Raw genomic sequence first — 20,891 nt, forward strand, 5'->3', positions numbered from 1 at the left:
TAATCAAGGCCCCCATTAGCACCCACCTTGACCTGGCACTGCCCACTTGCCAGCCCTGCCCCCCACTGCTGCCACCTGTAGGGCCTTTGGGTTGGGGGCAGCTTCTGCATTGAGTGTCATAGCGACTGGTCATTCTGCCAGTCATTTGCTATTCCGTCAATTTGCATATTAGGGTTTTATATAGATAGATTGGCTATATATGCCTGTCTAGCAAAATTATGTGTTGGGGCTACATTTCCATCTCTTTGGGCCCAATATCACAACAAATAATATTGAATTCAGAGAATATTCTTTCTAATCTCAAGATCTACTAGCTCACCATTATCAGGTCTCATAGAGTTGGTCTAAACCAGTGATGGCGAACCTTTTGAGCTCGGCGTGTCAGCATTTTGAAAAACCCTAACTTAACTCTGGTGACGTGTCACATAGAGACATTTTTTGATATTTGCAACCATAGTAAAGCAAAGACTTATATTTTTGATATTTATTTTATATATTTAAATGCCATTTAACAAAGAAAAATTAACCAAAAAAAATGAGTTTGCGTGTCACCTCTGACACGCATGTCATAGGTTCACCATCACTGGTCTAAACTCTTGCAATTTTATCTAAGGCTAAGCCATCAATTTTTCCTTCTGTTCAATCTCTCTCACCTAGTCAAAGACATTGCTCTACAATAGTCCCATTGCTCTTCTACATTATTCGTTTTCCCTCTTAATCATGTCATTATGATAACCATTAAAAACACTATAAGTCCCCTTTATTAAAAAGAACTCTCGCAATCCCACTTATGCATAACTTCTCAAAAGCTTTATTTATCCTTACTTTCCCACAATGTTTTTTTTATTCTTTCTTGAACCAGTTCCAATTACTATTTCGTTTCTCCCCCTCTATCAAAACAATTCTTGTTAATGCAATCAGTGACTTCAATGTTACTAAAATTAAATGTTTAATGATCAATTATTTTTTGACCTATTAGAATCATTTCACAGTGATTTTTGCACCTTCACCTGAAAACCCTCACATTCATTTGCCTTTCAAATCATCTTTATCTTGATTCTTCTGTTACTTCATTGGTTGCTATTCACATCTTTGATTTTTGCTTTATTTTTCCTCACTTATCTATCAGTGTTTCCAGTATCTTGGCTTTCAATACTGCGTGTGTGTGTGTGTGTAAAGACACTAAAAAAGTTAGCCTCCAGCTTATGCCTGTCCCCTTAATGCCATTCTCATATAACTAATGTCAACTGGGTATCTTTTGAATGTCTGGTAGACATCTACTTTTGACATTTCAATCCCTCCAAACCAACCACTTCTGAGAGTGTATCGTATTTTAGTATTTGAGTTATTAAAGCCAATTTCATGTTTCCAGTTATTCAGAGTAGAACATAGTTCTTTTTTCTTTCTCAAAACTTCATTTAGATCTGTTGGCTATCCCTTAAAAACTTGAAGTCTGCTCACTACCCTCTCTTCTATCATCCAGGTCTGGACTACCATCAACTTTGAATTTTTGCAATAGCCTTCTATGTGTTCTTCTGCTTCAACTTTGGCCTGATCATTGTCATTCTCATCTTAACCCTATAGCCAAATTGACCTTCATAAATATAACCCTGATAATTAAATTTATTCTTTTTCTCATAATTTTCTAATAGCTTCCTACCTTACAGTAAAAATGAAAGCAATTTTATAGTAATGGCATCTTGTATGATTGGGATCTTGGTCACCTCTCTGATCTCATGTCCTAACTTTTCCCTTTGTCGTTTGCCCTGGGATTCTAGCCATATTAATTTCCTTGCTACTCCTCAAACATGCCAAGCACATTCTTTTATTTTTTTATTTTTTATTTTTTTTTTGTTAATCCTCACCTGAGCATATATTTTCCATTTTTTTTTTTCTCTAGAGAGAGTGGAAGGGAAGGGGAGAGACTAAGAGAGAGAAACATCCATGTGAGAGAGACACATCGATTATTTGCCTCCTGCACACACCTTAACTGGAGCAGGAGATTGAGCCCAATACCGAGGTACATGCCCTTGACTGGAATTGAACCCATGACCCTTCAGTCCACAGGCCAACAGTCTAACCACTGAGCCAAACCAGCTAGAGCCCACGCACATTATCTCAGGGCATTTCTACTTGTTTTCACTCTTTCTGGAATGTTCTCCCTTAATATAGCTCATGGCTGGCTCTCTCCCTTTATTCATTTTTTTTTTTTGATGATAAATTATGTGTTTATTTTATTTCTGATTATTACCTTTCTCTTTCTTATGAGATTACATGTTTTCATGAGGACAGGGGCTTTGTTTTATTTTCTTTTAGATGGTCAATGTCTGATGTAGAATCAGGTGCTTTTTTGTTGTTTCTGTTTAATCTTGCTTTCAATGGTTTCTTTGGAGAGAGAGAGATAAGAGAGAGAAACATTGATCAGTTGCTTCCCTTATGTGCCCTATCCAGGGATTGAACCATAACCCAGGTATGTGCCCTGACTGGGAATCAAACCTGTGACCTTTTGGTTCACAGGATGACATTCCAACCAACTGGGCCTCCAGGGCTGGGCTCGAGTCAGCTTTTGTTGTTTTGTTTTTTAACTTAAGGTTGATTGAATGAATGGATCTTTTGATGATTATGTGCATTGTAAAGGGTTCTTCCCCTCATTTCTGCAGCTTTCTATTTTTTCTATCTACCATCTATGAATTCATTTTTATTTATTGTTTAAGTTGTATTGATGTATAATTCTATATAATAAAAGCCTAGTGACCCAAATGGCAGAACAACCAAAATGACCAGACCAAAATGACCAGAGACCAGAATGACTGCTTCCCCTCACCCCGGCTGTCCTACCACCCAGTGGGCACACCCACCATGATCGGGGGCATGGCTGGCCTGCAAACCCCTCACCAGGGCTGGCCCTGCCCCCCAGCAGGGATTCCCACCCTGATCAGGGGTGTGGCCAGCCTTCAAACTGCCTGAGGTCCCACACCCTGGCCATCCCTGCACCCCAGCAGAGACCACCACCCTGATCCGGGGCCCCCATAAGGGCAGGCTGGCTGGCCCCCATCCATGCACTGGGCCTCTATCCTATATAATAAAAGGTTAATATGCAAATTGACTCTAATGGCAGAATGACCAGAACAACTGCTCGATCAGTCACTATGAGATGCACTGATCACCTCCGGGTCCCTTTCCCCAGCTGGCAGGCTCCCATTGCCCAATGGCAAACAGGGAACTGGGAATGTGGGAGGGAAGTAGATGGTGCCAGGCCAAGGCCCACGACCCACCAGTAGCCCCACACACAGAGAGCAACCTGTGGTGGGGGCAGGGCCGGTGAGCAGGCGGAAGTGCCGACCTCTTGGTTCTTTCCCTCCGGCCAGCAGCCTCTGATCACCTGATGGAGAATGGGGAACTGGGAGTGCGTGGCGGTGGGGGGAGGGGCTGGCTGCAGGCAGCTGGGGAAGTTGGCCCTGATTGCAGGCCAGGCCGAGGGACCATATCCGTGTACGGATTTTGTGCGCTGGGCCTCTAGTTTATATATAAAACATTGCATTTATTTCATGTGAATTTTTGATGAGTTTAGAAATATACCTACACTCATGGTACCATCATCACAAAGTCTAACATTGTACACACTGCTCTAAAATTTTATATTCAATTTATTAATCTGTTTCTTTAGACAATGTGCTTTCTGAATCTTGTTGAAAATTTTCCCTACATAAATATCATTAGTATATTTTTCTATAACTTTTCTCCTAATAACTTGAAAGATTTACTTTTTACATTTAGGTCTTTACTCCATCTGGTATATTTTTTTGTGTATGGCTTCAGGTACAAAATGTGTGTGTGTGTGTGTGTGTGTGTGTGTGTGTGTGTGTGTGTGTGTTTCTATAAAATAATATCTTGAATCACTCATTATTTTACCTATGCAACATGACATATTTTATATTGTTCATTTCCAGCCTTTGTATGATTTTCTGTGTATCTATTTGTCTACCCACGTACCAACTGGATTTCATGATTTGTGTTCAGGCAATCTCCCTACCACTTTTTAATTATTTTTTTAAAATATTCTTAGTACCTGACCTTTTAAACAAAGAGTACAAATAATGTGTCAAGTTCAATAAAATACCTGGTTAGATATTCTTTGCTATTCTGTTGTGTTTGTAGATTAATTTGGGTAGAAAAAATGATAAAAGTATCAGAAAAATAAAATGACCAGAACGATCCGTTGCTATGATGTCCACTGCAACCAGTGAACCACCCTTATCAGAAGATAGGACTGGCCAGCCAACCTCCTGTGGCCCCTCCCCCAAGCCTGCCCTACCCCTAATTGCATGCTCCGTCCCAATCAGCTTGAAGCCCCTCCCTGGCTGGCTCTGCCCCTGCATGTGTGTGTTTTTTTCCCAACTGTGTGGTGATGTGTGAAAATCTTTATGTTATTGGATTTTTGATATTATCTCACACTAGTAGAATGAATTATCTATAATATGTGATTTTGGATCATTGTGATGTGTCTCATTTTCCTACACAGACAACTAAGTACAGAAATATAGACATTATGAATCTTTCGAGTGTAAGTCAAACATTGCAATTCAAAAATCAGTTAAATCTTACAATTTAGAACTCTTATAGTTTCTGTTTTTCATGGCTTTGCAGAGACAATGCAAAACAGTGGTCAATAATGTAGATTCTAGAGAGTCAAATTGGCAAGTCATTTAAACTCTATATTCTTTTGTTTTATTATAGGTAGAATGGAGATATTGATAGTAATTACTTTATAAGGTTGCTGTGATGGTTAAATTGATTTCTTATATATAGAATTCTTTACAGTAATCAAAATATAGAATTAATATTATTTTACTAATATTAAATATTGGTATTAACAATTATGTTAATAAATATTAACAATTACGGTTATATTAGAAACTGAGAGCATCATATGTTAATTCAGTTCAGCTAAGTACTCAAATATTTATTCAACATTCTATGTGTATATAACAGAAGTAGTACATATTCTTAGTAGTTCTGATAGCCATGGAGCCAAAATTCCTCTACCAATATTCACCTTTCCAGAAATTTTAATATTCTCTCTCCCATTGTTGACACTCCCCATTCTCTTTCAATTTTTTATCTGATGATATTTGTATTTCTATACAAATACAGTAAGATTGTCCCATTTTGAACCAAATGACAAATTAATTTTTTAATAAATTTTATTGATTTTTTACAGAGAGGAAGGGAGAGGGATAGGAGTTAGAAACATCGATGAGAGAGAAACATCAATCAGCTGCCTCCTGCGCACCCTGCACTAGGGATGTACCCACAACCCAGTTACATGCCCTTGACCGGAAGCGAACCTGGGACTCTTCAGCCTGCAGGCCGACACTGTATCCACTGAGCCAAATCGGTTAGGGTGAAATGCCAAATTATTTAAGACAATTTTGAAGAGCTTGTTAGAGAATAAAATTTTCCTGAAGTTTGGATATATGCAAACATCTGGAAAGAAAATAATAAGAAAGTGAATTAACCGATAGAAAGATACATGGGAATAATTTGCTGAAATAGTAGTTTACTGATGAAAATTATTATCTGAATCTATGATGTTGGTTAAATAATAAATTAGAAAACTTCTCTGAACCAACTAAACTATGGGTTTGATGGGTATAGAACTGAGAAGCTGACCAATTTACAGTTCTTGTGTTCCATCAAGGCACCATCTTTCACCCCACTGCTGAGGGAAAGTCAAGGCCAGCTCTTGTCACTCTGAAATGCGGGTACAGTGGGGCCTTGACTTACGAGTGTCCCAACTAACGAGTTTTTTGGGATACCAGCTGTCACTCTGCCAATTTTTTGCTTTGAGTTGACAGAGTAATTTGAGTTAATGAGCTCCTTAATGAGCTACTTAACGAGCTCGGTCTCAGAACAAATTAAACTCGTAAGTCAAGATCCCACTGTATTCTATGAGTCCTAAGCTAGAAAACCCAGTTAGCGTACTCCACTTCATTTTTCATTCACCCACCATTTTAATTGAAATTCTAGTCTCTATTAAAGACCCAAAGACACAGTTTATGTGTTTTGATTTTTATTTAAATACAAATGGTTAAATAGGTGTGCCATACTGGTAAAGGTGCTTCTAGAAGTTGGTAAAGAAGGGCAGGACTGCCTGTAATTCCCTGAAGAAGGAAAACACACACACACACACACACAAAATACAGAAGGTGAGGACAGTAATTCCCAGAAGCCTTCAATCCACCCTTACCATCTTTCCTCTTTCATCTTCTTCCATGTGCTTTTGCCACTTCCTGTGAGTTCTGTGACCGTTACAGTATATTCACCAAAAGCACACAGGGTGATCTTTGTAAAATCTAATTAATTCTCATTGCTCTGTTCACAAGCACTCAAAGGGTTTCCTATCTCACTCAGGATGAAAACTTTAGAATGTTTACTATGTGATCACCAAAGCCCAGGTGACCAAACTCATCACCATTTTCTGGATTTGTCTCTGCCCCTACCCCCAGCCCACTGCCTTTTGGCAGTTCTTTAAAGATGTTAAGCACAGTTCTGCCTCAGGACATTTGTGCTTGCTAGTCCCAGGGGTGCTGGAACATTGTTCTGCAGAGAATCACAAGGGTCACTACCCGACTCTGCCCACTCTCTGTTCTGACTTATTTTATCACTTCAAAGGAGCCTTTCTTAAATAATCTATCCATTATAGTACAACACCCATCTCTTTCATCTTTTTAACCTCCTTTATTTTTCTCCTTAGCTCTTATCACTATCTGACATATATTTACTTGTCTGTGTATTTAGAGTCTGCCTCCACTGACTAGAGTATGAGCTTTCTGAAGCAAAAGCTTTCCGTTTATTTTGTTTACTGGTATATTCCAACATTCTAGGACAGAATATGGAATATAGTAAGTGCTTGATAAATATTAGTCAAAGAGCTCAATCCCTAATTTGGTTCTCTTATACTAACTAGGCAATGAAAGCTATTCTGATGAACTATCAGGGAATCACAAACCAGGAGTAGAAGAAGGTGGGCAAAGATTTAAAGTAGTGAGATAAACTTTACTATAAAATATAATTTTAATTATGCTGTTGAAAGAGAGATTAACAATACACTTACAATACAGTGTGATATTAAGCTGTTACGAGTGAGTAAATTATTATCTGGGTATAAATTCATTGGACCCACTCTAAACTATATTGACCAAAACAATAAATGTGTGTTAACATGGATGCTTAAAAAGGTTTCAGAGCAGTGATTAAGGATCAGAGAGCAGACTCTGACATGTACATTGAGAGAACAGTCAGAGAGCCAGAATGTGCATCAACACAAGAATTACAGTCCAGGGTATATTTTATACTGTCTTGGTATCCGGAGCTCAAGGTCAGTAATGTGATATCTGCACTTAAAGGACCAATACCCTGCTTCCTTCACACTCATCTCCTGTTTTCTGTTTTGATTTTTGTTTTTTGTTTTTTGTTGTTGTTTGGTTTTTTTTTTGCTTTTCAGGACCTGAGCCAATGTTTGGTAACTCTTTTTTTTTTTGTGTGTGTGTGTGTGTGTGTGTGTGTGTGTGTGTGTGTGTTTGTGTGTGTGTGTGTGTAGTGAGAGAGAGAAATATCAAGTAATAATGCAAGCATGAGTACATTTATGTTTTATTAATTACTACCCTGTGTTCTTGATTGTTTATTACTTCCTGTCTTAGTTTGACTTATCTCTTTGATTGGCTGACTGATTAATTAATTATTGAGATGAGGAGGATCCAGAGTCATATAAGCAGAGGAAAAGAATAACATTTACCACTAAATTACATCAATAAGCAATATTAATTTGACTACCCAAGCAATTGGCTGTCATTAGCCATTGAACCTCACCACCAATATCACTTTCCCCTTTATTATACCTGTCAACAACCTTGATACTTACTATTTTCAATTGCCAGGAAAGAGGTAGAAATATCTTGACATGGATAGTCGTTCAATGGTGGGCATCTGGGCTCTAACATCTGGCTTTTCGAATGATAGTTGAACCTTTTTAAAAAAAAGACATTCTAGGTGAAACGTAACTCTTATGAACTCTCAAAAAACATTTTGTACCATGAGCCAAAATATTCTGGGAATGATGGGACCAAGCCAATGTATATTCTCACTCTGTCACTGTTACCCTACTGTTTAGAAGTAGCGCCCCATGTCAGAATATACTCTTTATCTCAAAATAAATACCTCATGCCTAACCCAAGGCCTTTCAAAGTTCACTTTTCTATTTTGCATTTCAGATCTACAGCTCTTAACTGATTCCTGGAATCAATTTATGAGAACTGGATCTCAAAAAGTTATACCTTCAACCTCCAACATTAATCCTGAATTCAATAAGGCACAAACTCAAATATGGCTCCTAAAACCTGAACTCTACAACTTTCACATCCTAAACAACAAGCTGGCATCTAAAGATTTTGTCATGGACTGATAAATGAAATTTATTGATACCATTGCAATTAACTAATTATTAATAATAGAACAGGAGCAAGGGAAAAGGCAAGACACTTCAGGCTTGTGATTTGGGCAGCTTCACCAGGAAGCTGGAATCTCACCAGCCCATCCCCTGCAGACCACTGGGGGAAGGTATCCAACTAATGGGAGATGAGTGCATGCACAAGGAGTTGGGGTTACAAGGGAAAGCGCCTGTCAGTCAAGCCTGGGGATCAATGTCTTTGGCTAGACTAGGCAGGGCCATTGCAAGCCTGCCCCAATTTGGGAATGCATAAACCAGCAGATAAAGAAGCTCCCTCTCTTCTGTGGCTCTCTTGGCTCTCATGCCCCTCTGGCTTTGTTTCAGCTCCTGTTGTCTCCATAGTTGCATGACCCACAGCCATGTGGATCTCACACGCAATGGACTATAACTGGAAACACAATTTCAGCTAGCTTGATGCTCCATTTGACTGTGGAGACATGGAACAGAAACTCTGCACACTGGCTTTGATCTCAGATCTGCTGAAAACAAACTGGTACTTCTTTCTTGGCAGGGCAAAGGGAAATGCGACCTAGGGAACTCAGGGGTATAATTGCACAGAAATGAAGCTTTCTATAATATATCACCTTCCAATGTGAGCCTCAGAAAATTCTCAGGATATTGCAACACACCCACTCCCACCAGCAAGTGGTGGGGATGAGGACCTCTCCCCACTGATGAAACTATTTCTAGACTTCTCCTAGCAATACCCTAAAGTACAATGTCTAATTCCTATTCATCCAACAGAACTTATTTTCCAAAGTTCCCATTCACAGAGACCCTAATGCACATTACAGTGCAATCTTCTCCTGTTTACTAAAGTTGTGTTCCTCTTTGCTCACAGAGTGCTACTGTTCTCTACAGTTTTTAATTTAAAAACAACCATACAGAAACCAAGATGGCGGCATAGGTAAACACCAGAAATTGCTGCCTCCCACAACAACTTCAAAAATACAATGAAAAAACAAAACGACATCATCCAGAACTACAGGACGGCTGGCTGAGTGGAAATTCCACAACTAGAAGGAAAGAGAAAAGCACACTGAGACCCAGAGGAGCTGCAGAAGTAAAGTGCAGAGGTAAGGAGGCTCGAGCACATGCAGAAAGGGGCTGGCACCTGAGGACACAGCTGTCCTTTTGTATCGGGAGGGAGTCACAAGCTCACAACTGCTCTGAACTCCAGTTCCGGGAAGTCTCTGGGGACCCAGAACTCATATGGGGAGAAACTGGACTGTCTAGCAGCAGGGAGAACTCAGAACTTGAGGGCGGCTTCCCCTCAGAGGTGCTTGCAGCAATTATCAGGACACTGAGACGTGCTGCCCCTTAGGGCAGGGCTGAGGATCTGCCATAGCTGCTTGCTCCGCCCTGTTGATTCCCTGAGACCCCGCCCCACGCAGGCTGCAGCAGAGGCTTTTGCATATGAATGTCCTGGCCCTTTGCAACCTGAAAATTACCTAAAAAATTGCAGCTGGGCCAGACAGACCCAGAACTTCCAAGAGAAGGCCCAAGGCCCCACAGCAGCTTGCATTGCTTCACAGCTGGGCCTCATCTGGGCACCTCCAAACTCCAAACAAGGAAGGGGAATCTGCAGTTCTCTTTGTAGCTCCTGCTGGGTAACCTCAGGCAGAGGCTAAATTAGCACCTCCTTAGTTCCAAGAGCCAGTGTACCCAGTGGTCAGAGTGGGACCATCCAGATTACAACTCCTCAGATCCATAAGGGACACACTCAGGGGGCAGACTCAGTGAGCACCAAAGCCCCACTGAAGCAAGTCTTGCCCCAGAAGGGTGTCTTCAGCACAGAAGTTCTCCCACTGCAGACACAGCTGATTCTCACTGCCAATTGGCCTGGAGGTCAATTCCTCCCAGTGATCCTACAACAATCAAGGCATAACTACAACAAGACTGTGCACAAAGCCCACAAGGGGGTGCACCAAGAGTGTCCACCTCAGGTAACTGGAGAGGCTGAGCCACTGGGCCCTACAGGACACCTAGCACATAAAACCACTCTACCAGCACAGGGAAGCATAAAAAATGCGGAGACAAAGAAACAGGTCACAAATGACAGAAATGGAGGAAAGCAAACAACTGGATATAGAGTTCAAAACCACGTTTATAAGGTTTTTCAAGAATTTTATGGAAACCGCCGATAAATTTAGTGAGACCCTGGAGGATATGAAAAAAGACCAACTAGAAATTAAGCATACACTGACTGAAATAAAGAATAATATACAGAGATCCAACAGCAGACAAGAGGATCCCAAGAATCAAGTCAAAGATTTGAAATATGAAGAAACAAAAAATACCCAACAGAAAAAGAAAAAAGAAAAAAGAATCCAAAAATATGAAGATAGTGTAAGGAGCCTCTGGGACAACTTCAAGCGTACCAACATCAGAATTATAGGGGTACCAGAAGAGAGAGGGCAAGATATTGAAAACCTATTTGAAGAAATAATGACAGAAAACTTCCCCTACCTGGTGAAAGAAATAGACTTACAAGTCCTGGAAGCACAGAGAACCCCAAACAAAAGGAATCCAAAGAGGACCACACCAAGACACATCATAATTAAAATGCCAAGAGCAAAAGACAAAGAGAGAATCTTAAAAGCAGCAAGAGAAAGACAGTCAGTTACCTACAAGGGAGTACCCACATGACTGTCAGCTGATTTCTCAACAGAAACCATGCATGCCAGGAAAGAGTGGCAAGAAATATTCAAAGTGATGAATAGCAAGAACCTACAACCAAGATTACTTTATCCAGCAAAGCTGACATTCAGAATAGAAGGTCAGATAAAGAGCTTCACAGATAAGACAAAGCTAAAGGAGTTCATCACCACCAAACCAGCATTATATGAAATGCTGAAAGGCATTCTTTAAGAAGAGGAAGAAGAAAAAGGAACTCTTACCATTTGCCACAGCATGGAAGGAACTGGAGAGCATTATGTTAAGTGAAATAAGCCAGTCAGAGAAGGATAAATACCACATGATCTCACTCATTTGTGGAATATAATGAACAACATAAACTGATGAACAAGGACTGATCCAGAGAAGGAGAGGCATTGATTGGACTGTCTGGCCTTGGAGGAAAGGTAGGGGAGGGTGGCGGTAAGGGGGAAAGATCAACCAATGGACTTATATGCAAGCATATAGGCCTAACCAATGGACAGGGACAACGGGGGGGGGGGAGGGTGAGGCCATGAGCGGGGGGGGGGAGGAGCGGGGGTAACATGGGGATAAGGACACATATGTAATATCTTAATCAATAAAAAATATATTTTAAAAAAATAAAAATAAAAGCAACAATACAGCCCTAGCTGGTTTGGCTCAGTGGATAGAGCATTGGCTCCAAGTGGACTAAAGGACCCTGGGTTCAATTTCAGTCAAGGCTGATCCCCAGTGGGGGGCATGCTGGAAGCAGCCAATCAATGATTCTTTCTCATCATTAATGTTTTTCTCTCTCTCTCCCCTCTCCCTTCCCCTTCGAATCAGTAAAAGTATATTTTAAAAAGTAGTAAAAAATAAAACTGCCCCATATTCTTAATACCCTAAATGGAGAAAGGTATTAATATTCATGCATTGATTTATTGAATGAATATCAATTCCTACGTGCCTGCATGTTGAGGTGTTGAGCACATTTCTACCTTCATGAAGCTTGCATTCAAGTAAGTACAGGTAAGAACAAACAGAATATATGCCGAATAAGTGGTGGTCAGAACCCTGGAGGAAAACAAATTAGGAGGGAGGCGGGGGAATGAGGAATTTCCTGAGGTGGAAAAGGAATTTGGTCTTCTTTTCTGGACCACTCCATTCAAAGAATACCTTCTCCCTTTTGTTCTTTCACATGCCGTAGATCCTTTGTGTAATGGAGCCTATCACAATCTGCAGCGACACATGTGTTTCCTGGTCTACTTGTTTCGTATCCATCTCTCTCACAAAAAGGTCCTGAGTGGCCTTATGACACAATATCTCACTTACACCTGTGTCACAGGATAGCAATAATTGCCAAGTACGATAACACCCAATATATATTTATTCAATAAAGTAAGCCATACAAGTCAACTCAAAATAGTTTCCATTATTTTACTTAAAAAATGTATAGCTCATAACAAATAAGCTTACAGGTTAAATTATTTGTTCTATTTTGACCTCGTGCAATTTTGTGTTAAATTCTCCTCTTCCTACATCAGTTGTCAACCCCTGGATAATGGAAACCAGGCACTGATCTACATTTGTTTGCCTGACAAAGCCTGACATTGTCATTTGAAAGAAGAAAAATAGTAAAGTCTTCCAGCACATGCACACACACACATACACACACACACACACACACACACACACACACACACACACAGGACTAGAAAAGGAAGAAGAAAAAGCTTACCTTCCGAAATACTTCCTCGAGGTGCCAATGCCAAGAATATATTTGGAAGCATCTGATTAGTTGTGTGATGAAGAGAGAACCTTTACTAGTGTCTCTCAAGGATACATTATCTGTGAAGATAAGGAGTGGTCAGCCTTGGGCTGCACCCTTGAATGTTTTCTTTTCTCACAGTCTTTTTTTTTAATGTAGCTTTTGTGTTTTTTAAGCATAGCTTTGAAATTAACTTGACATGTTTAGGGGAAACACTTATATCTCTACATTAACTAATTTTCCAAAAAAAGGAGAAAATAGTAAAAAAAAAAAAACCAACTGGCAGAGATTTAACTAAAGGAATAACTCACGAGAATTTCATGATTGCATTATATTCTTGGAACTGACTCTTACTGTGGGCTTCATGTTTATTCACTTGGTTTTGAAAAGAGGCTTGAGAGATAACTGAAATTACCCCATTTTACAGAGGAAAGAATAGACGCTCAGAGGATTAAAGAATTCCCCCACACTTATACAGTAAGCAACAAAAATGGCTCCCTGGTATCCAGCAGGTTTACAGAGTGTATAGCATCCTGTCTTTCACAATATTATAAGAGAAGTGGGTGAACAAATCCAAAGGAAATTGTGGTCATGGTTTCACTGATGTTTATTATATCCCAACTCACTATGTTACATACATTAAATATATATAGTATTTTGTATGTCAGTCAAACCTCCATGAGCCTGGACTGGTGTTGCTCAGTTAGAGCGTTGTCTGCACACTGGAGGGTCTCGGGTTCCATTCCTGGTCAAGGGCACTTATCTGTGTTTCAGGTCAGATCCCTGCCCCCTGGTCATGGGGCATGTGGGAGGCAACCAATTGATGTGTCTCTGTCACATGGATGTTTCTCCCTCTCTCCTTTTCCTTTCCCTCCCCTCCCCCTCCTTTCCACTGTCTCTAAAATTAATGGGAAAAAAATATCTTCACTCCTTGTGTGAGGACAAAAAACAAAACAAAACAAAACAAAAAAACAAAAACCTCCATGAAGTGGTTACAAAAAGAAAAGACTTAAAACAAAAATTTGCAAAGTATAAACATTCAAATGTTAGAGGCTTCTTAGAGGACTACCTAGAGGTCAAGGACTAAACATTGATCTCTATTAGTAGAGCTGCTAAGCCGCAGGGTATAATTTTCTACATATTTTAAAGGATCTCCTGGTCCTGCAGAGCCATGCAATGGCTCCCTCTAAAAAGCATCAAATGAGAATCATGGAGAAAAGGAGTTGGAGCTGATAATTTAAGGATGGCAGCCAGTGTCTGGATCCACTAAAACTCTAATCAAAATGCTAAACAGATTTGATTGAAAATGGAATCGAATTTGTTTTTTAAGTGGTGTATGGGGAACGGGGTTCCTTGTACTAGGTTGTTTTAGTATGTGGTATACCTTTGACCATAAAGTGCTGCACTTAGAATAAAAGTACAGTTTTAAAAAGTGGAAAATATAGAATCTCTGTTTCCATAGAATAGGTCAGAAAAATGTAAATTGTTTTGACAGCCCTCAAAATGTGTCTTACATCATTGCTGCAGGGAGCCCATCTCAATACTCCAGAATCATTCTGAGGTGGCCTTAGGCACACAACCCTTGTCTGTAACTGAAAGACATACGTGGGGTTGAGGAGAAGAAAGCAATGAAGTCCTTCTCCACGTGAGCTTTGTGAACGGCATCCTCCTCCAGGTTCTCAGGAGACTGTGAAGAGCTGTCTGTCACGGCTGCTGGAGAGTCACTGACCCACAATTCCCCTCGATTTTCTGTGGAGACATTAATTTTGTGCAATCTGTGTGCCTCTATTAGTATGACTGTCACTATTGTCTACCTCATTCTTTTTAAATGTTTCTCAGAAATTTCATACACACGTGCATACACACACACCCCAAATCCTTGCCCCACACACATACCTTGGCCTCCTCTAGTGTCTTTATGTGCCAATTAATAGTGGCAGCATCTTACCAGCAAATAGTGATGGCATCAGCAAACTGGAAGAACCCCTTTCCTAAGAAGAGCAAAGGATTCAAATCTTATCTGCATAATTTCAGAGCCTAGTTACCATTTTTCACCTAGGCTATTTCTGCTTTTTCTTCCAAACACTACTCCAAAACGCTAAGAGGTGATTGGAAGTCAGAAAAAAGCAAAAGAAATGTTGACAGCAATTCGAAGTGACCACATCAACCTACTCAATTCCCTTTAAATAATGCATGAGGGGAAAGGGGTACTGCTACTATAGAACAGCCTCAATTTGCAATGAAATTTTTCTCAAGCCAGAGAATGCCAAAATGCGTGTAAGACATGTCCAAGTGAAGCTGTCATTAAAATAATCTTATTCCAAGATTTAGATATTTGTGTCCAACTTTGATTTAGGTAGTCTGAAGATCTGCTTCACAATTTACCTTGGATTAAATCAAATAGATTTCTTAGCTGAAAAGACAATCTCTTATGATACTAACTCCCCTTGGCATTTCTCAAGAATTCAATAAGGTATTTGCACTAAATGGGGTCTAGGATTGTTTCCCCTAAAAGCAAGACATACATCGCAATCCATTGCAAACACCTCATGCCCTTTGGTTTTTCCATATCAGAACTCACCACCTCTGCAGGCCTGGACAATGATGACCTTAGGTTTGTCCTTGAGACTGGGGCAGTTGCGATTGTTGAATATCCGAAAGATGGTGTCATAAGATAGCACATCTGGGTTTTCATCGCTGTGCTGAGTCCCACAGAGTCTATCCAGGAGGCCATGGGACATGAACACCAGGAATGTACTATCTGAGGTCCAGTGCTTTGTGCAGGCAGCAAATTCCACCAGCACTTTCTCCATCTCCTGAAAAAGACCACGGAGTCTTACTCTACAGGACAAGCACTAACACCAATCTGACCCCCTGTTTATGGTGAGCAGTATAAGAAACACCTGTCATGTTCCAGTCACTGTGCCTTCAGATAGTGGTTGTCCAGTGATAGGTTTCTTTTTCTTCTGACAATGGAGCTGGGGGTTCAAGGACCTGCTCCTGTTAACTTTATATGAGCTGTCCTCTGGATGTATTTTATCTTTGTTTATTTTCCCTTACATATTTTTTCTTTCTATCTCTGTCTTTTATTTGATTACCTAATAGGACCCCTGCATCATCGATGTATCATACCTTCCATTCAACAACCCTTCCCACTGTGCTTAGAATGAGATAACACTTCTCACATATGTGCTCTCCCTCCTGTCATCCTTCCTAGGCTCTCCTTACACTGGTATTTTTGTATATTTCATGTGCCAGTTTCATATGTAGTTCAGACTCTTCATTGTAGTCATCCCTCTTAGAATGAATTCCATTCACATATTCCCAGACCTGTCTTGTTACTGGTTGTCACCTGTCAGGTCCTATACTGTCTCCTGTCAACGCTTTTCTGACCTTTCCATCCAAGCAATTACTCCCCACTCCCCAATTCACTCCTGTGATTTCTTTTCTCAATTACTTTTCACTTTATTTTCACTCTTACAGAGAGACACGGGACACATCAAATCTCTGAAATTTTCTGTTTTGCTTTTCATATGATTTTCCCCCACCAGTAAACCTAAATCAATTTGAACTTGGAACGTCCTGCTCATTCACAGACCTGCCCTCAGTGCCAAAATAGGCCCTGGGACCAAGTCAGGACTTAGTATTTGTATGGTGACTACATGCCTTTTAAACTTTCATTACTTTAGAATTTTCTGGGAATATTGGGTCTGAATCCCATTCACCTCACTTTGGAAGTGAGAATTATGTGGATATACATGCCAGGCACTTTCTGTCTAGTTTTATGGAATTGAGGATATTTGGAGCACAAAGAGACAGAGATTTCCCCTATCTAATAATTTCATTTTACAAACACGCATACTCACGTGCAGGTGCACACGAAGAGAGATATGTGGCCTAAGGTTGTTAAAGTATTTGGCTATCATTATAAAGTTAGTTTGTTAGGAGGAGGTTGTATACAGTGCGTGAGGAGCCCTTACCTTGGCTGTGAGGTTCTCTTTCACAATCACACTGTAGTCGAGGCCCACAAGCAACTCTCTCATCCCTGTGATGTCAAGTTCAGCCCCTTTCCTGGGCTGAAGGTGATCAAACTCTCTATTGCATATGATGAGAGCCAGGCGAGTGCGGGCTGTTCTCTCCTTTATTGGATAGATCTGCAGGAAATGGATATGCAGTGAGTTTGACTTACCTAAATCTCTTTTAAACCTTCATGTACTAATCTCTGTTGCTTTGTTACAGGATCATGGATCTGCTCTCTCCCCTCTCCTGTACCAGAGACACTGCCTTTTTCTTTGTAATGGATTGAACTAACAAAAGGAAGAAGTGAGAATTGAAAGTGATTTAGAACTTTCAAATTATATAAAAATAAACTGAAAAATAAAATTATGTAATTTATTTTCTAAGAGCCCAGAAGTGGACCTAGAACATATTTGGGATGCTTACTCAAGAATCTTAAGAGACTAGAACAAGTCCTACCATAACTTTCTCCTCTCTCTTCTCCACCTAGACAAATCATTCTCAGTGTTCAAGGTTCAGATAAAATTTCATAAAAACCAGGAGAATTTTCTATTGGCTCTGGCTAAAAATAAATATATTAGAGATGCTTTGCCTTTGGTAACATCATTATTTCAGTATTATTTTTAACACATCAAGATAAAATGGGTTTCAGGCTTTAATTGTGTTTTAAGTCATGTTTTGTGTCTAGGCTTTTCAACTAGTATGAAAATAATTACTAAATATTTTAATCTATAGCTACAGCTTAATTTTAATAAGTCTCAAATAGATTGAACAAATAAATGAAGAGAGAGATCTGTATTTTATCATGGGGTTGAAAGAAAATTGAAATCTGTGTGAGGCTATATGAGTTCCTCCTTGCTCAAAGCATCTATGAAAATGATTACCACTGTCCCCACCCCACCACTCTGCAATTAGTGCTTTAGGGAATCAAGTACTTAGTGAAAGCAGTTGCTTCTCTCTCTGTCTCTATTTTATGGATAGAACACAGTACCTCTCCAGCCCTTTCTTGACACACTTTCAGGAACTCTTCAGGAGGACAAAGCTTGAGGGTATCTGTAGTTTCTGCTGACTCAGCTGGCCCAGTCACTTCTGGAGGAACTGCAGGATCTATCACATGACATCACATGATGTAATTTTAATATCTGCATCTGTTACCCATGATCACCTAAGACATACTGACAGAGAAGGTAAGTCATGAAAAGTTCTTTAAACACTTTTAAATGTAGGAATTTTTTTTTTTTTGTATTTAATCTCTAATATGAAGAAGTGTATTGTGATTGGGGAAAAAAGGAGAAATTCTTGGTAGCAGATCCACCCAAAAATGTGATACTAGATTATGATTATTAAGAGGAAAACACCTTCCTTAGTGACTTGGGTCAAATTTGGCCTTTTTGTATTCAGCTAAAACAGCTTGAGTCTTGATATTTTTTACTCTACTGCACTCACTCATCTAAGTGGACAGTTTCTTGTCACTGAGCAAGAGTATATTGAATAAATATTTAATAGAGTGCTATTCATTAGAAACACAATTAAGTCACATGTGCAATTAAATTTTTTCTAATGTTCACATCATAAAAGGAAAGAAAAACAGATGAAATTAATTTTAATAATATTTTATTTGACATAATATATTCAAACTATTATCATTTTAACATGGGTTCAAGCACTCTGTAGTCACAATGTGGCTGGTAGCTATTATATTGGACTAGAGGCTCAGTGCACAAATTTGTGCACGGGTGGGGTCTGGCTGGACCACTTCAATCAAGGCCAATTAGGCTGTCCGGGTGAGGGGGAAGGGCCGTGGGCAGTTGGCTGGCTGGCCCTGCCAGCTAGTGGAACATCCAGTGGAATTGACAATTTGCATATTAGCCATTTATTTTATAGTATGGTAGAAAATGCCAAGTCTGCTCCTAATTTATACACAACACAGACACAGACGAACACTAAGCACCTAAAAGAATCCTCAATCCTGTAACATCCAGGCATTATTTTTTTCAGGGACCTCAGCCTGAATTCTTAACTTGTCCAGAGGAAATGGGCTTCTACAATTCCTTTAAAATCTGTGGCGTTAGCTATGTCCAGGAGAAATGCTACCAGTCACCAGAGTACTGATTCCAGGGCCAGGGGGACAACATTTTGCTTGGAGATTCTAACATACACTTGACGTCCTTGCCTCCAAATTTCTGATGAACTGACACTAAATTTTCAACCCATGTTTTAAAATGTGAGGGAATAACTCCTCCCTTTTGAAGAAGTTTGTTTCTGACTCATTCTGACCCAGTCCTTAAAGAAACCTTACTGTATCTGTCATAGCTTGGCATCACTTGACAAATTTTGCAAGAGACTGGAAAAGTCCAGCACCCCTCCTTTCTGAGGAATGAGTAAGAATTCATAAACAGCCCTAACCGGTTTGGCTCAGTGGATGGAGCGTCGGCCTGCGGACTCAAGGGTCCCAGGTTCGATTCTGGTCAAGGGCATGTACCTTGGTTGCGGGCACATCCCCAGAGGGGAGTGTGCAGGCGGCAGCTGATCTATGTTTCTCTATCATCAATGTTTCTAAGTCTCTATCCCTCTCCCTTTTTCTCTGTAAAAAATAAATAAAATTTATTTTTTTAAAAAAGAACTCATAAACAATAGAAGAGAGGTTTTCCAAGATCTAATTAACAAGGTTTTTGTCTAGGAACAAACCTTGATGGTTAGTTACATGAACCAATCAAGGCACTCCCTGATTTTCTTTATTTAAAAGAAAAAGGCGATATTATCCTGTATAAATGTTTTAGTTTCTATTTTTTCTATTTTACTCATTTATTTCCATTAGTTTTTTCATAATATTTTTAATAAACATCTTTCTAAGACATATGCTAAACACTGAAGCTCTATAGAAGCAACAAATTGTTAGTCTCTAAGGAAACCAAGCTTTCTGAACATTTTTATACATTAAAAAGAGGCATGCTCTCCTTTATCATTCCAGAAGATTCTGGCAATGTAAAGACACCCCGGGTCCTGGGATGTTCCCTCATTAGCGGGGATGTTTCTCAGCAAAAACCTCCTCTGTTCCCAAGCTATTTGCAAGTTTGGTGAACACTCTTAACTTAAGAAACATCATCTCCTAATGACCATTGGGCGTCTATATATAATTATAGTGTTTGCAGTTAAGATTGGGAGTTATATTTCTATGTTACATCTAATAGTATGAATTAGCATGAAAACAAATCCTCTCATTACAATATAATAGATATTATAGTACAGCCTGCTGCCCTAAAGGAGTTTCTGGCAGTCTTGGAATGGAGCTGAAAGAAATGTGAGAAATAGGAGTTTAGATAAACTTGAAAAAGCTCAGTTTACCTGTTACCTAAGGACACATTCAGGAAACCCCTTCAAATGATATAAAAAGGAAGGGACTGGTATTAGATGAGACAAAACCATATGGGTAGCATTTTGAGTACTTATCACTCTGACTAAATATCAATGCTTGGTACATCGTATGTGTTTATATATGAGTTTGTTTAATAAAATAAGCAATCAAATACCTAGTATTCTTTCTATCCCCCACACAATTCCCTCAATATTATACTAGGGAACCTCAGAATTACATCTATGATATGTCCAAAGGCCTGGCCAGGACCTTACTTGTTCTAACAGCTCATCTCACCCAGCTTCCTGGCCTGCTAGGCTTGTAGACCTTAGTTGTCCTAGGATCACCCTGGGGACTCCATGTGCAGATAGAGCCCAGGGAACCACAGAACACATCATGACAGGATCTACCCCTGCCTCCTGCCTACCACTCTCTATCTCTGCTGATGCAGTAGTTTATCTCAGCTTGGTTTAATGCTTATTGTGATTCCTGGGGTTGCTAAAATTCTTTTATAATTTCTAATATTCAAATGTGATTTCTGTTTGCAAATATTTTATTTTTGAAAAAAAATCCAATTATTCCTACCCCATCCCACATTAAAGAGA

General features: G+C 39.7%; 1 protein-coding gene across 5 annotated transcripts in view; it reads right to left on the reverse strand.

Annotated features, from left to right (window-relative positions):
- Window positions 1-20,891, reverse strand: part of LOC118664385 (caspase-1-like) — a 34,825-nt gene that overhangs the window by 4,116 nt on the left and 9,818 nt on the right. The window contains exons 4-10 of one of the 5 annotated variants that reach the window (XM_036324428.1): window positions 17,923-18,038; window positions 16,895-17,068; window positions 15,496-15,730; window positions 14,520-14,663; window positions 12,885-12,994; window positions 7,925-8,028; window positions 2,251-2,385 (exon numbers count right to left, since the gene is read on the reverse strand). In XM_036324428.1, coding sequence (XP_036180321.1) covers window positions 7,930-8,028; window positions 12,885-12,994; window positions 14,520-14,663; window positions 15,496-15,730; window positions 16,895-17,068; window positions 17,923-18,038 — 878 coding nt within the window. In that variant the 3' untranslated portion in view covers window positions 2,251-2,385; window positions 7,925-7,929. Of the gene's footprint in view, window positions 1-2,250; window positions 2,386-5,259; window positions 5,488-7,924; window positions 8,029-12,884; window positions 12,995-14,519; window positions 14,664-15,495; window positions 15,731-16,894; window positions 17,069-17,922; window positions 18,039-20,891 lie in introns of those variants that run through there. The other 4 variants (XM_036324426.1, XM_036324429.1, XM_036324427.1 and 1 more) reach the window with 4 other exon arrangements.

This window comes from Myotis myotis, unplaced genomic scaffold (genome assembly GCF_014108235.1).
Source record: "Myotis myotis isolate mMyoMyo1 unplaced genomic scaffold, mMyoMyo1.p scaffold_m19_p_10, whole genome shotgun sequence".
NCBI lineage: Eukaryota > Metazoa > Chordata > Mammalia > Chiroptera > Vespertilionidae > Myotis > Myotis myotis.